Consider the following 12,244-nt stretch of genomic DNA (forward strand, 5'->3'; position numbering starts at 1 on the left):
TCGACAAAGAAAAAGAAGAAGAGGAGGAAAAGACCAAAGTCTAAAGAGTAGACCAAAACAAAAGCTGTGTATGTGTGCTGCCCTTATCATAGCCCCTAGCACATTTCATATTGCCAACGACAACAGTCCCATAAAAAAAAAAAAAAAAACAGAGGAAAAGGAAAATGTTGATGAGAGGTTTACGGTCCGATCTCAAAAAAACAAAAACCGGCTTGTGATAAAAGAAAACGGAGCCAACCATCAGCACCGGCACAAGCTGTAGAGCATTCCGTTCCACGCAAGTTCTTGACGCAGTTCCACCCAATTCTCCACCGACCGCTCCTTCCATGCCGTAGAGCATTAGAGTCCAGTTGGATATGACTATTGGAATAAGAATTCCTTTTTGGTTAAAGGCCTTCAATTTATTTGCATTTTTTTTTGTTTAAAGGTATACACAAGGGCAGCTTTTTTTTCCATCAGTGCGATTGAATGGGCCGTATCCAATTACCAAAAGAAACCTATTTGATCGTGTTCCACAATTCCACTCTCCATTAATGAATGTACTGGATATCGGAGGAGCTTTCGTCGATAAAACAAAAACAAACAAGGAACCCCTCATGAGAGGAGGGTTGTGGGGGGATTGAAAATGACCACAAAGCCGGAAGAGGGAAGAAAAGGAGAGACCCAAAGCTTTCAACAACAACAAAATCCTACAAATCCCTGCAACTCATGTCATCGTGGATAAAAAAATAATAATTAAAAACCCTCATCTTTCTTCGCACCTGCCGTTTCGCAAACTCGAAGAATTATTTGTCTCCATTACCGACAAAGGGTGAAGGCCACAAAAATTGCATTGAAGTGACAGAACCTCAAACATAACTAGCTATACCCTCCAACAAGGAATACGCAATGGTGGGCCTATTCTTTTTTTCCCAAAATCTATCCTCCCCGGTGATGTTGACTGGTGTGGGCAAAGTCGTCAATTATCTTCTTCCGCTCCTTCCGATTTATGGCTTGAAGCTTCTTACTGTTCCTAAAGAGGGTTAGAAAAGGTGGACAGTTGGTCACTGACTTCGTTGGAAAGTCGACGATCAACAAGTGATCATCTTTATCAATAAACAGTCCAGAACGATCACAAATCGCCACATTTAACTGCTCACGTGACAACATACCTGTGATGTCATGCTGACAAAAATTCATGATTTCATGCAAAATTAATGACAAAAGTCCCAAAAAATAGAAAAATCCAATTCGAATTTTTTATTTTTTTATTTAATTTGAAAATTTTGACTAAAATGTGAAAATTTTGAAGAAAAAAAAATAGAAAAAGTCTAAAATGGCAAAAATTCGCGCTGACAAAAGCTGTGCTGAGGCTCATCACTTCAAATATGGCTTCAAAGTTAAAACTTGGAAGAAAAACAAAAGGAATGTGGTAAATTTTCATTTCAACTTTTAAGATAAAATGGTGCTTTGAAAAGCTCATCCTTTGTGTACGTCTCACAAGTTTGCAAAAACATTTGTCAAAATATTCATCAAGAATTTGCAACAGAAAAAGATCACAACGGTGTGCGTGTGTAACGTACCTCAGGCTCTTCTTGTGGAGCAACCCGCTGAGGCTTATTGGGAGGAGGGATGGGGTGAAGGTAAATAAAAATGGTGGTGGGTTGTGGGGGACAGAAAGGAAAAAAAAGAGATTATTAGCAATAGAAACAGAGCAGCAGTCATTTATAGAGCACCAAATACCAATAGGCCTGGGCAGGATGGCCTCGAGGTATGTACACCTGCCTCATATGAGTTATTTAGCCTGGGTTCGAATCTCGAGTGGGGTTTGAAGCTATAAAATGGTATCTTGGTGTTTCACGGGCAGGGTGAGGCATAAAAGGCACACACCACCCCTCGGCTGGACTTTAAACTGGAGGAACAGTCCATCAGCACTCGTCATTTATGGACGTTAAATATCCCACGGTGTACTTCACGTCACGAATAAGACTAGTTATCGCCGGCAGCATGGACAAATTACAAATTCCTGCTCAAACCCTCGAGGCAACCCACACTTGGCAAGCTTGAGTGTATAACGGCCTCACTCCTGCAGTAAATTGAAAACAGGCTGATGATGGTGATGATGACAAAATATCTGTCATGGATATCACAAGGGCTGTGGCATTGGTTAAGGTTATGAATGAATGAATGAATGATCGTTTTAAGGCCATTTCCCCCGCTAGAGCGGGGGTTAGCCTTGCGGGCCCCATGACAATCATGGTTCCCTGTTTGAGGCAATGTTTTTATGGCCGGATGCCCTTCCTGACGCCAACCCTTGGTCGCCTCTTACGATGCGCAGGGATACGGTGTACCTATTCTAAATCTGGGTACACACCGGGATCATTCATCCCAGCAAGCTGGTACTCAATTTGCCGACCTCGGAAGGATGACAGGCTGAGTCAACCCCCCTGGCGTTAATTCAGTGATCGACCGGGATTCGAACTCAGGATCCTCGGATCCCAAGCCGGCACCCTAACCGCTAAGCCAACACCAGAACTTATAGAAGAAGAAGGTTATGGATAAAATATAAAAAACAAGTTCTCACAAGGTATTAAAACTTGTCTAATTAGAGCAAGAATAGAAAAAGGAGAATATTGATTACTTAAGGGACTACAAGCACACTCGGTAGAGAACAAACGTCCGCCAAGCTGAACAGTTTGTGTTGTATCCCACTGATAGGCCGGATCTGGATTTGGACGTGAACCAAAATCTAATTGGCTTGTTCTTGTAACCTAACCAACTCGTCCAACCAAGTTTTGTTATCTCCACAACTCCACTCGCATCCATAACTCCATAACTCGTCCACAACTTTTTTAAATATCGGGCTGTATATAGTTTTTGGCCATAATCCCTCAACGATGAAGAATAACTTAAAAAACAAAAATAGAAAAATCGTCGTATCCAGATATTCACAAATATCGAACCAATTTGTCGTCACACAGCCAAGCCATCGACCAAGTTCCATCTGAATCACTCCATAACTGAGATATCCTGCTCATGGACAGACGGACAGGGGGTGAAACCATAACCTGCATCCACCTTTGGTGGCGGAGGTAATTACCACCGACACTTGACCCCTTGGCATTGTGTAACGGGTCCATTTAACCCAGGACTTCTAGAGTTGCTATACACAGCATGTGCAGGCCTCCTTTACGATACCGCAAAGCTCCTTCATCAGAAGAAAGACCTGAACGTCCATACTGAGCAAACATGGCCTGTCACACGTATTGAGCAAAAGGAGAGGGGCGATGGGGGGGACTTTTGGGGGGTTATGTTATCAGATGTATAGATGGTTTAAAGTTGTAACCTGATGGTCAGCCTCATACTCACCCTTGCTCCAAATCATTGCTGTGAAGAAAACCAGCTTGTTTGTTTCATTATCGTGCCCCTTCACTCACGGTCCTGTGAGATCATGTTGCTTGTGAAGCAACGCGATAATGAAGGGAAAGAAAGAACAACAATTCAGTTTTCTTTGCAGCAGCGATTCGGAGTGGTGGTGCCTCACGTTCATCCTCAGCTGCCACACAGTTCGAGGCCCGGAATCTGAACCTTTGACATCAGCTGTTACAGCTGTGTGGAGATACCAAATAGTGCAGGAATTTTATTGCTACACCTCGAATGGCCGCAGCTGTCTGGGGAGAGGGCCTGCTTGGAACAACGTGTAGCCTGCTTCACAGCAGACCTAAGACGCAGGGCCCTGTCAACAAAACTAGTGTGGATTAACTGAATCAAGGCGATGGAAGTGACTCAACACAAGGCTTTAGTGATTTGAAATGTGCAAGAGAGAGGTGGGGTCGGGGGAGCGCGGGGAGAATCGTTCTGGTGCATCGTGGGGGAAATCCGTTTCAGCCTTTGGGGCGTGGAAAAGGCAGAACGAGTGGGAAGAATGAGATTACGATGAGAAGGGAGGAGGGGAGGTGGAAGGGTGGTGATCAATGAGATGAAACTCAATGAATGAGTTTGATTCGATTCATTCCCACGCTGATGCCCTCATTTGAACTTGAACTACAGCGTGTGACTCAGAGCACTACGAGCCAGGCCTGAGTCAGTGGAAGTGAGGCATGCCGCTGGATGCGAGCCTGAATCGGACCGAATTACACCAGGAGGCCCCGTGCATGCCGAGGCGGCCCACTTAGAGTGCTTGCCAAGTCGCTGTGACTAAACAGCACGCCCAGAACTCCAAAATAACATCAACACAAGCCACACACAGCACAAGCACTTCCCCGAAAATTTGGATGGCGTTCACTGCAGTTCTGCCAATGTTTGGCAGGAATCGCCGTCCTGCTCTCAATGTTGTTCCTTTCAATGATCGACAGCACAACAATTTCAGGAGGGGTGGGGGGGGGGGGGGGGGGGAATACCCCGACAAGGAAAATGCCACCATGCTCCCCCATCATTTTAAAGAACTCATAACAGATTACTAACCTCCACTCTGGCCTTGTTACAGGCTGCAATGATGGTGATCAATAGGCTGGATACCCTCGAATCCTAATGGATCACTAACATCTCACAAATGAAGGACCAGGCTGTGCCATAAAAAGAGAGCCTTGGCCTCACAGAAATAGGCCTGACAACAACCTGAACAAGTTTGTGCACAACAAAACAACAATGAGCCTCCTGGTTGTAATTGAGGTGACAATGTGTCCATTTGGTAGATGGCACTTGTTGGTTCCAGATCGTGCAGCAATAGTACTCGACCTGGCATCCCTGCCAATCACAGTTAGGGGTGCATCATTAAACACATGTGTATATATATATATATATATATATATATATATGTATATATATATGTATGTATATATATGTATATATATATTTATTTATATATATTTATGTATGTATGTATGTATGTATGTATATATATGTATGTATGTATGTATATATATGCATGTATGTATGTATATATATGTATGTATGTATGTATGTATATATATATATATTTATGTATGTATATATGTATTTATGTATATATATATATGTATTTATGTATGTATGTATATATATATATATATATATGTATGTATGTATATATATATGTATTTATGTATGTATGTATGTATGTATACTGAAACGCAAAAGAAACTTACCACCTTTGAAACCTTTAAATATCAACAATAACACTGCGTGTAGTAAATGTGTGAACTTATTTGTGGACAATAGTGTCCTCACTGTCAGACAAAACGGTCACGGATGGTCACTTGAACCTTCAATGGTCACTTCATAGCACAGCTGTTGAACAGCCGTTTTGACTGTCAGTGATTAGCCAAGGGGTACGGGATGATTTTAATGAGCTGCACATGATGTCTTGATATTGGCTTTAAAAAGGCCATTGCAAAATGGGCATTTTGACCGAAAAATTTGACCATTTTGACCACCTTCAAAAAGACCGAAAACGCAAAAGAAACGTATCACTTGTTTGAAATGTAATGCAATTCTAACAGTTCAAAATAAAACAAACCAACAATTGCTAATTGAAACATTGGCATTTTATTGATGACATGTCAAGTTTTTGACCAAGATACACCATCTCATCAGTTTGTTCTACAGTACAGAACAGCACAGGGTGCAATGTCAGTCCCCTTTCAATAGCGTGTGTGGCCACCATTGTTTTGGATACTGGCAGTGCATCGTCGGCGTATACTGCCTACCAGTCTTTGGATGGATTGCTGCTGGATTCTGTCCCACTCAGTCCTCAATGTCTGAAGCAGCTCTGCCCATGTCCTGGCCCTGCCAACTACGCGTCTCCCAAGCTCATCCCACAGGTGCTCTATGGGATTCAGGTCAGGGGAGAGCGCAGGCCACTGCATGGTGTTGATGTTCTCGCCTTGGAGAAATGCAGTGGTAAAGCGAGCAGCATGGGGACGAGCGTTGTCATGCTGAAAGGTTCTCAGTTCTGGGTGGTCTAGCAGGAATGGCAGCAGATGAGGTCGCAGGATGTTATCCACATACCGCTGGGCGTTAAGATTCCAATCCACAACCACCAGTGGCGTCCTGTAACGGCCTGATATGGCGGCCCACACCATCACACTTGGGCCACCCCACCTGTTGGCTTGACGCACGCAACAATCGGCATATCGCTCGCCAGTTCTTCTCCAGACACGCTCACGCCCATCAGGACTGTCCACACAGAACCTTGACTCATCGCTGAAAGCGACCTCGTTCCACTGCACCAAGGTCCACCGCTGATGCTGCTGGCACCATCTCTGTCGGTTGCGGTGATGGGCAGCCGTCATCACGGGGCCTCTGTATGGTCTTCTGGCAGTCAGACCATAGTCATGCAGTCGTCTTCGTGCAGTATCATTGGAGATCCGTGGGTTTGCACGCCCCGGAGTTTCTGCCGCAGTGCGGGATGCTGGACGGAATCGATCCCGCAGGTGACTTCGGACCATCTGCCTGTCCTGCCTTGCAGTGGTGACTCTTGGCCTCCCTGATCGAGGTCTGTCATCTGCAGAGTTGTGGAGGGTGTCTCTGTCCACCAGGGCCGATATCGTCTGGTGTGAACAGCCAAGGCGACGTGCCACCTCACGGTAGCTCAGTCCGCCTTGCAGCATGCCCAGGGCACGTTGCCGTTGATCCCTTGACAATCGTGGCATGTTGATTGAAATGCCCATTTTGCACTGGCCTTTTTAAAGCCAATATCAGGACATCACGTGCACCTCATTAAAATCATCCCGTACCCCTTGGCTAATCACTGACAGTCAAAACGGCTGTTCAACAGCTGTGCTATGAAGTGACCATTGAAGGTTCAAGTGACCGTCCGTGACCGTTTTGTCTGACAGTGAGGACACTATTGTCCACAAATAAGTTCACACATTTACTACACGCAGTGTTATTGTTGATATTTAAAGGTTTCAAAGGTGGTAAGTTTCTTTTGCGTTTTCGGTCTTTTTGAAGTTGGTCAAAATGGTCAAATTTTTCGGTCAAAATGCCCATTTTGCACTGGCCTTTTTAAAGCCAATATCAAGACATCACGTGCAGCTCATTAAAATCATCCCGTACTCCTTGGCTAATCACTGACAGTCAAAACGGCTGTTCAACAGCTGTGCTATGAAGTGACCATTGAAGGTTCAAGTGACCATCCGTGACCGTTTTGTCTGACAGGGAGGACACTATTGTCCACAAATAAGTTCACACATTTACTACACGCAGTGTTATTGTTGATATTTAAAGGTTTCAAAGGTGGTAAGTTTCTTTTGCGTTTCAGTATATATATATATATGTGTATTTATGTTTGTATATATATACATGTGTATTTATGTATGTATATATATATGTATATATATATATATATATGTATATATATATATATATATATATATATATATATATATATATATATATATATATATATATATATATATATATATACGTATATATATATATATATATATATCTATATTATAATAGCCGTAGATGATTCTGTCTGTATGTTGGGCGTCTGTCCAGGGTGTGGCTTACTCGGTTTGCAGAGTAGCTCCACCCATAGCTCCACCCATTCTGGGAGTGGCTTCATATAATTATAAACAAATATCCACCATTTTATTAACTCGCATAGCTTTGAGGCCTGTTTTGTAGGCCCGTGGTGTCTTGCGCTCTCTCCCAGTTTTATTTCAAATCAAATTCGATATATCATTTCATTTTTCACAGTCGCTAACATAGTTTTAGACTCGGTTGAAAAAAAACGGGAAGAAAATCCGATGAAAGTTGCCGTTTATAGAACGAAATGAATTCTCAAACGCCTGTAACTTCAAGGCCTTCTTGAGTCTCTCTCACGCCTTTATCTCCAATCTAACTCACCATATGATTTCATTTTTATTCATGGTTTTAGACGGTGTCAGCAACGTGGGAAAACGCAGATATATTTTTAAAAATACACCATATCACCGCCCAACAGCCAACAAGTATCATACACCGCCCAACATGACACAGACGGCAACATTTCGACATTATCGCTTTTTCTTTAAACCAAGTGAACCGAGCCGAACCGAATAAACCGAGTGAATTCACCGTTTACTTTTGATGACAGTCGTCACAAAACGACATATATTTCTTCGTTTTTATTTCATTCAACATTATTAGCCGGAAGTAAAATATGGTTCAGGAAAAAAAATCACCGCCCAACAGCCAACAAGTATCATACACCGCCCAACATGACACAGACGGCAACATTTCGACATTATCGCTTTTTCTTTAAACCGAGTGAACCGAGCCGAACCGAATAAACCGAGTGAATTCACCGTTTACTTTTGATGACAGTCGTCACAAAACGACATATATTTCTTCGTTTTTATTTCATTCAACATTATTAGCCGCAAGTAAAATATGGTTCAGGAAAAAAAATCACCGCCCAACAGCCAACAAGTATCATACACCGCCCAACATGACACAGACGGCAACATTTCGACATTATCGCTTTTTCTTTAAACCGAGTGAACCGAGCCGAACCGAATAAACCGAGTGAATTCACCGTTTACTTTTGATGACAATCATCACAAAACGACATGTATTGCTTCTGTGTGTGTGTGTATGTGTATATATATATATATATGTGTGTGTGTATGTGTCTGTAGGTGTGTGTGTGTTTTTGTGTATGTGTGTGTGTGTTTTTGTGTATGTGTGTGTGTGTGTGTGTGTGTGTGTGTGTGTGTGTGTGTGTGTGTGTGTGTGTGGAGATGTATATATGTGTATAATGTGCATATATGTGTATATGTAGATACATATGTGTGTACATATTTGCATATGTGTATATGTGTCTGTACGTGTGTGTGTGTGTGTGTGTGTACGTGTGTACGTGTGTACGTGTGTGTGTGTGTGTGTGTGTGTGTGTGTGTGTGTGTGTGTGTGTGTGTGTGTGTGTGTGTGTGTGTGTGTGTGTGTGTGTGTGTGTGTGTGTGTGTGTGTGTGTGTGTGTGAGAAGATGTATACAACAACAACAACATGCATTTTAAGGCCATGTTCCCTGCTAGAGCGGGGGTTAGCCTTGCGGTCCCCATGACAATCTTCTCCATTTTGCCCTATTTTCTGCATCTCTCCTTGTTAACCCCCTTGCCCGCATTTCTTCTTCCACCATCTTTAGCCAAGTCTTTCTCGGTCTTCCCCGTCCTCTACTTCCTTCTACATTAACTTCCATCACTCCTCTCAACCAGTCACTTTCATCCTTCCTCAATACATGACCAAACCATCTCAACCTGTTCCTCTTCACAGCATCAATCACAGGCAATATTCCCATCATCTTTCGCAATTCATCATTTGTCTTCCTCTCTCTCAACGATACTCCGCACATCCATCGAACCATTCGCATTTCCACCCTTTCCAGCCTTCGTTGCTGCTCTACGTTCATTACCCATGTCTCGCTCCCATAAATCATAACACTTCTCACACATGCAGCATACACCTTTCCCTTCAGCTTCAGCGACACTCTCCTCCTCATCAGCACGCCACTCAGTTCCCGAAACTTCCAAATGGGTGTGGGGAGATGTATATATGTGTATAATGTGCATATATGTGTATATGTGGATACATATGTGTATACATATTTGCATATGTGCATATGTGTATATGTGTCTGTACGTGTGTGTGCGTGCGTGTGTGTCGATGTACGTGTGTGTGTGTGTATATGTGTGTGTGTGTGTGTGTGTATATGTAAACATGGGCCAGTGCGTGTGTAAAGTGTGAGGAGGTATTGGAGAGGAAAATGCAGAGATATATTTTTTTAAATCACGCCATGATGATAAACGAAAATACACCGCCTAAAATAACAGTCGACATGTGGCGGACACGATAACTCGCTGGCGCGATGACATCATTCCGCGCACCAAGAGGGCGTCGGCCACGCCCGAGGGGTAGGCGTGGCCTTGGGATATACACGGGGCTCGCAGCCCCGAGGAGTTCAGTGCTATAGTTTTGAGCTTTGAATAAAGACTCTTTTTGGTTACACGCGTTGTTGCTTCTCTTCTTGGCAAACAAGTTGTGCGCATAGCACCGCACATCACTGGTGACCCCGCTGGTTCAGCCGTCGCTGGCCAACAGAATGCGCCATGACGCTCGGGCGGCGCCCAAGGACGACCTGCGCGCATCCGCGACTGAGTTGGTCTTCGGGCAACCGCTGCGGGTGCCGGGCGAGTTCCTCCCCGACTCCACGGCACCATGGTCCGCCGCGCAGCCGCGTTCCGCACTGCAGGAGACCGCCCAGAGGTTCGCCCCGGTGCCGACGGCGCACCACGGGCGGCTGCCAACGCACGTCGCCCCTGAGCTTCGCACGGCGGAGTACGTGTTCGTCCGCCACGACGCCCACCGGACACCGCTGCGGCCCCCGTATGACAGGCCCTTCCACGTGCTGGAGACCGGGGCGAAACACTTCACCCTGGACATCGGCGGTACTCCTGACCGCGTTTCCGTGGACCGCCTCAAGCCGGCCCACCTCGACGTGGACCACCCCCCCGCCAGTGGCTCTGCCCCCGCGTCGGCGCCGCCCCCCGGCGGGCGGACCCCCGGCACCGCCCAGGCACGCCGCCCCCCGGTCCTGCACCCATCCCAGGTGCAGCCGGCGGCATCCCAGATGGCATCCCAGACGCCGCCAGCCACCAGAGGGCGCTTCGGCCGGGTCATCTGTTTGCCCCGCAAACTGACCCTTCAGGTGCGCAGGAATTCTGGGGGGGGCGCGTGTGGCGGACACGATAACTCGCTGGCGCGATGACATCATTCCACACACCAAGAGGGCGTCGGCCACGCCCGAGGGGTAGGCGTGGCCTCGGGATATACACGGGGCTCGCAGCCCCGAGGAGTTCAGTGCTATAGTTTTGAGCTTTGAATAAATACTATTTTTGGTTACACACGTTGTTGCTTCTCTTCTTGGCAAACAAGTTGTGCGCATAGCACCGCACTTCAGACATATATATATAAAATTCGTCACACACATCCATGCCCGTGGGATTCCCACGGGTGACCCCGCTAGTCTATATTATAATAGCCGTAGATGATTCTGTCTGTCTGTTGGGCGTCTGTCCGGGGTGTGGCTTACTCGGTTTGCAGAGTAACTCCACCCATATCTCCACCCATTCTGGGAGTGGCTTCATATAATTATAAACAAATATCCACCATTTTATTAACTCGCATAGCTTTGAGGCCTGTTTTGTAGGCCCGTGGTGTCTTGCTCTCTCTCCCAGTTTTATTTCAAATCAAATTCGATATATCATTTAATTTTTCACAGTCGCTAACATAGTTTTAGACTCGGTTGAAAAAAACGGGAAGAAAATCCAATGAAAGTTGCCGTTTATAGAACGAAATGAATTCTCAAATGCCTGTAACTTCAAGGCCATTGAGTCTCTCTCACGCCTTTATCTCCAATCTAACTCACCATATGATTTCATTTTTATCGATGGTTTTAGACTCGGTGTCAGCAATAATTGAGAACATTCCACACACGCCGGAAAATGCAGAGATATATTTTTAAAAATCGCGTCATGATGTATCATACACCGCCCAACATGACACCGACGGCAACGTGTCGATATATATTAAAAATTCGGTTTTGCTTTTCCGTTAAGATATATTACTTTTTCGTTTGATGACAGTCGTCACAAAAACGTCAACAATGATGCCGACATATATTTCTTCGTTTTTATTTCATTCAACATTATTAGCCGGAAGTAAAATATGTTTCAGGAAATTACCGAGAGATATTTCTTCGTTTTTTTTATTAGTTATGTGCGCATACACTTTAAATAGGTTTATTTGAAATCTTTAATTTTCCACAATATAATTTACTTGCCATTTATCATTTGATGATTACGAGACACTTCCTCTTGAGGATCGCGACAATTCATGCGCTGCGTGGAAACTATTTCCAAAATGAATGAGACGATCGATGAAGAACGCAGACTTGAACAGGATGTAGCAAGAAAACGAATGAGACGGGCGAACGAGTCCATCGACGAACGTCAATGCAAACTTGCGGGGTCACCCGTGGGAATCCCACGGGCATAGATGTGTGTGACATTTCGACATATTGAGTTAGATGCTGCACATTCATTTTTACAAAATGGTTACTGGCAAGTCATCAGATCCAGAAATGGTGTATGAACACAATTTATTTATGCGCAAGCACGAAAGCAAGACGGGCCGATTTCCGATTCCGACGGGCAAGACGGGCCGATTTGGAGCAAGAAAAAGAACGAGACGGGAGAAAAACGAGAGAAACGAGATGGGGAAAGCCGATTGGGGAGGC

General features: G+C 44.7%; 1 protein-coding gene across 5 annotated transcripts in view; it reads right to left on the reverse strand.

The window, feature by feature from the left end:
- Nucleotides 1-369: 369 nt before the first annotated feature.
- LOC137414925 (uncharacterized) overlaps nt 370-12,244 on the reverse strand; it is a 46,303-nt gene continuing 34,428 nt past the window's right edge. For all 5 annotated transcript variants that reach the window (XM_068100490.2, XM_068100486.2, XM_068100495.2 and 2 more), the window contains 2 exons: nt 1,563-1,595; nt 370-1,012 (listed from right to left, as the gene is read on the reverse strand). In XM_068100490.2, the coding sequence (XP_067956591.2) occupies nt 1,004-1,012; nt 1,563-1,595 (42 nt within the window). In that variant the 3' untranslated portion in view covers nt 370-1,003. The remainder of the gene's footprint in view (nt 1,013-1,562; nt 1,596-12,244) is intronic.

Source organism: Myxine glutinosa, chromosome 1 (assembly GCF_964187855.1).
Source record: "Myxine glutinosa chromosome 1, kmMyxGlut1.1, whole genome shotgun sequence".
In the NCBI taxonomy this organism is placed as follows: domain Eukaryota; kingdom Metazoa; phylum Chordata; class Myxini; order Myxiniformes; family Myxinidae; genus Myxine; species Myxine glutinosa.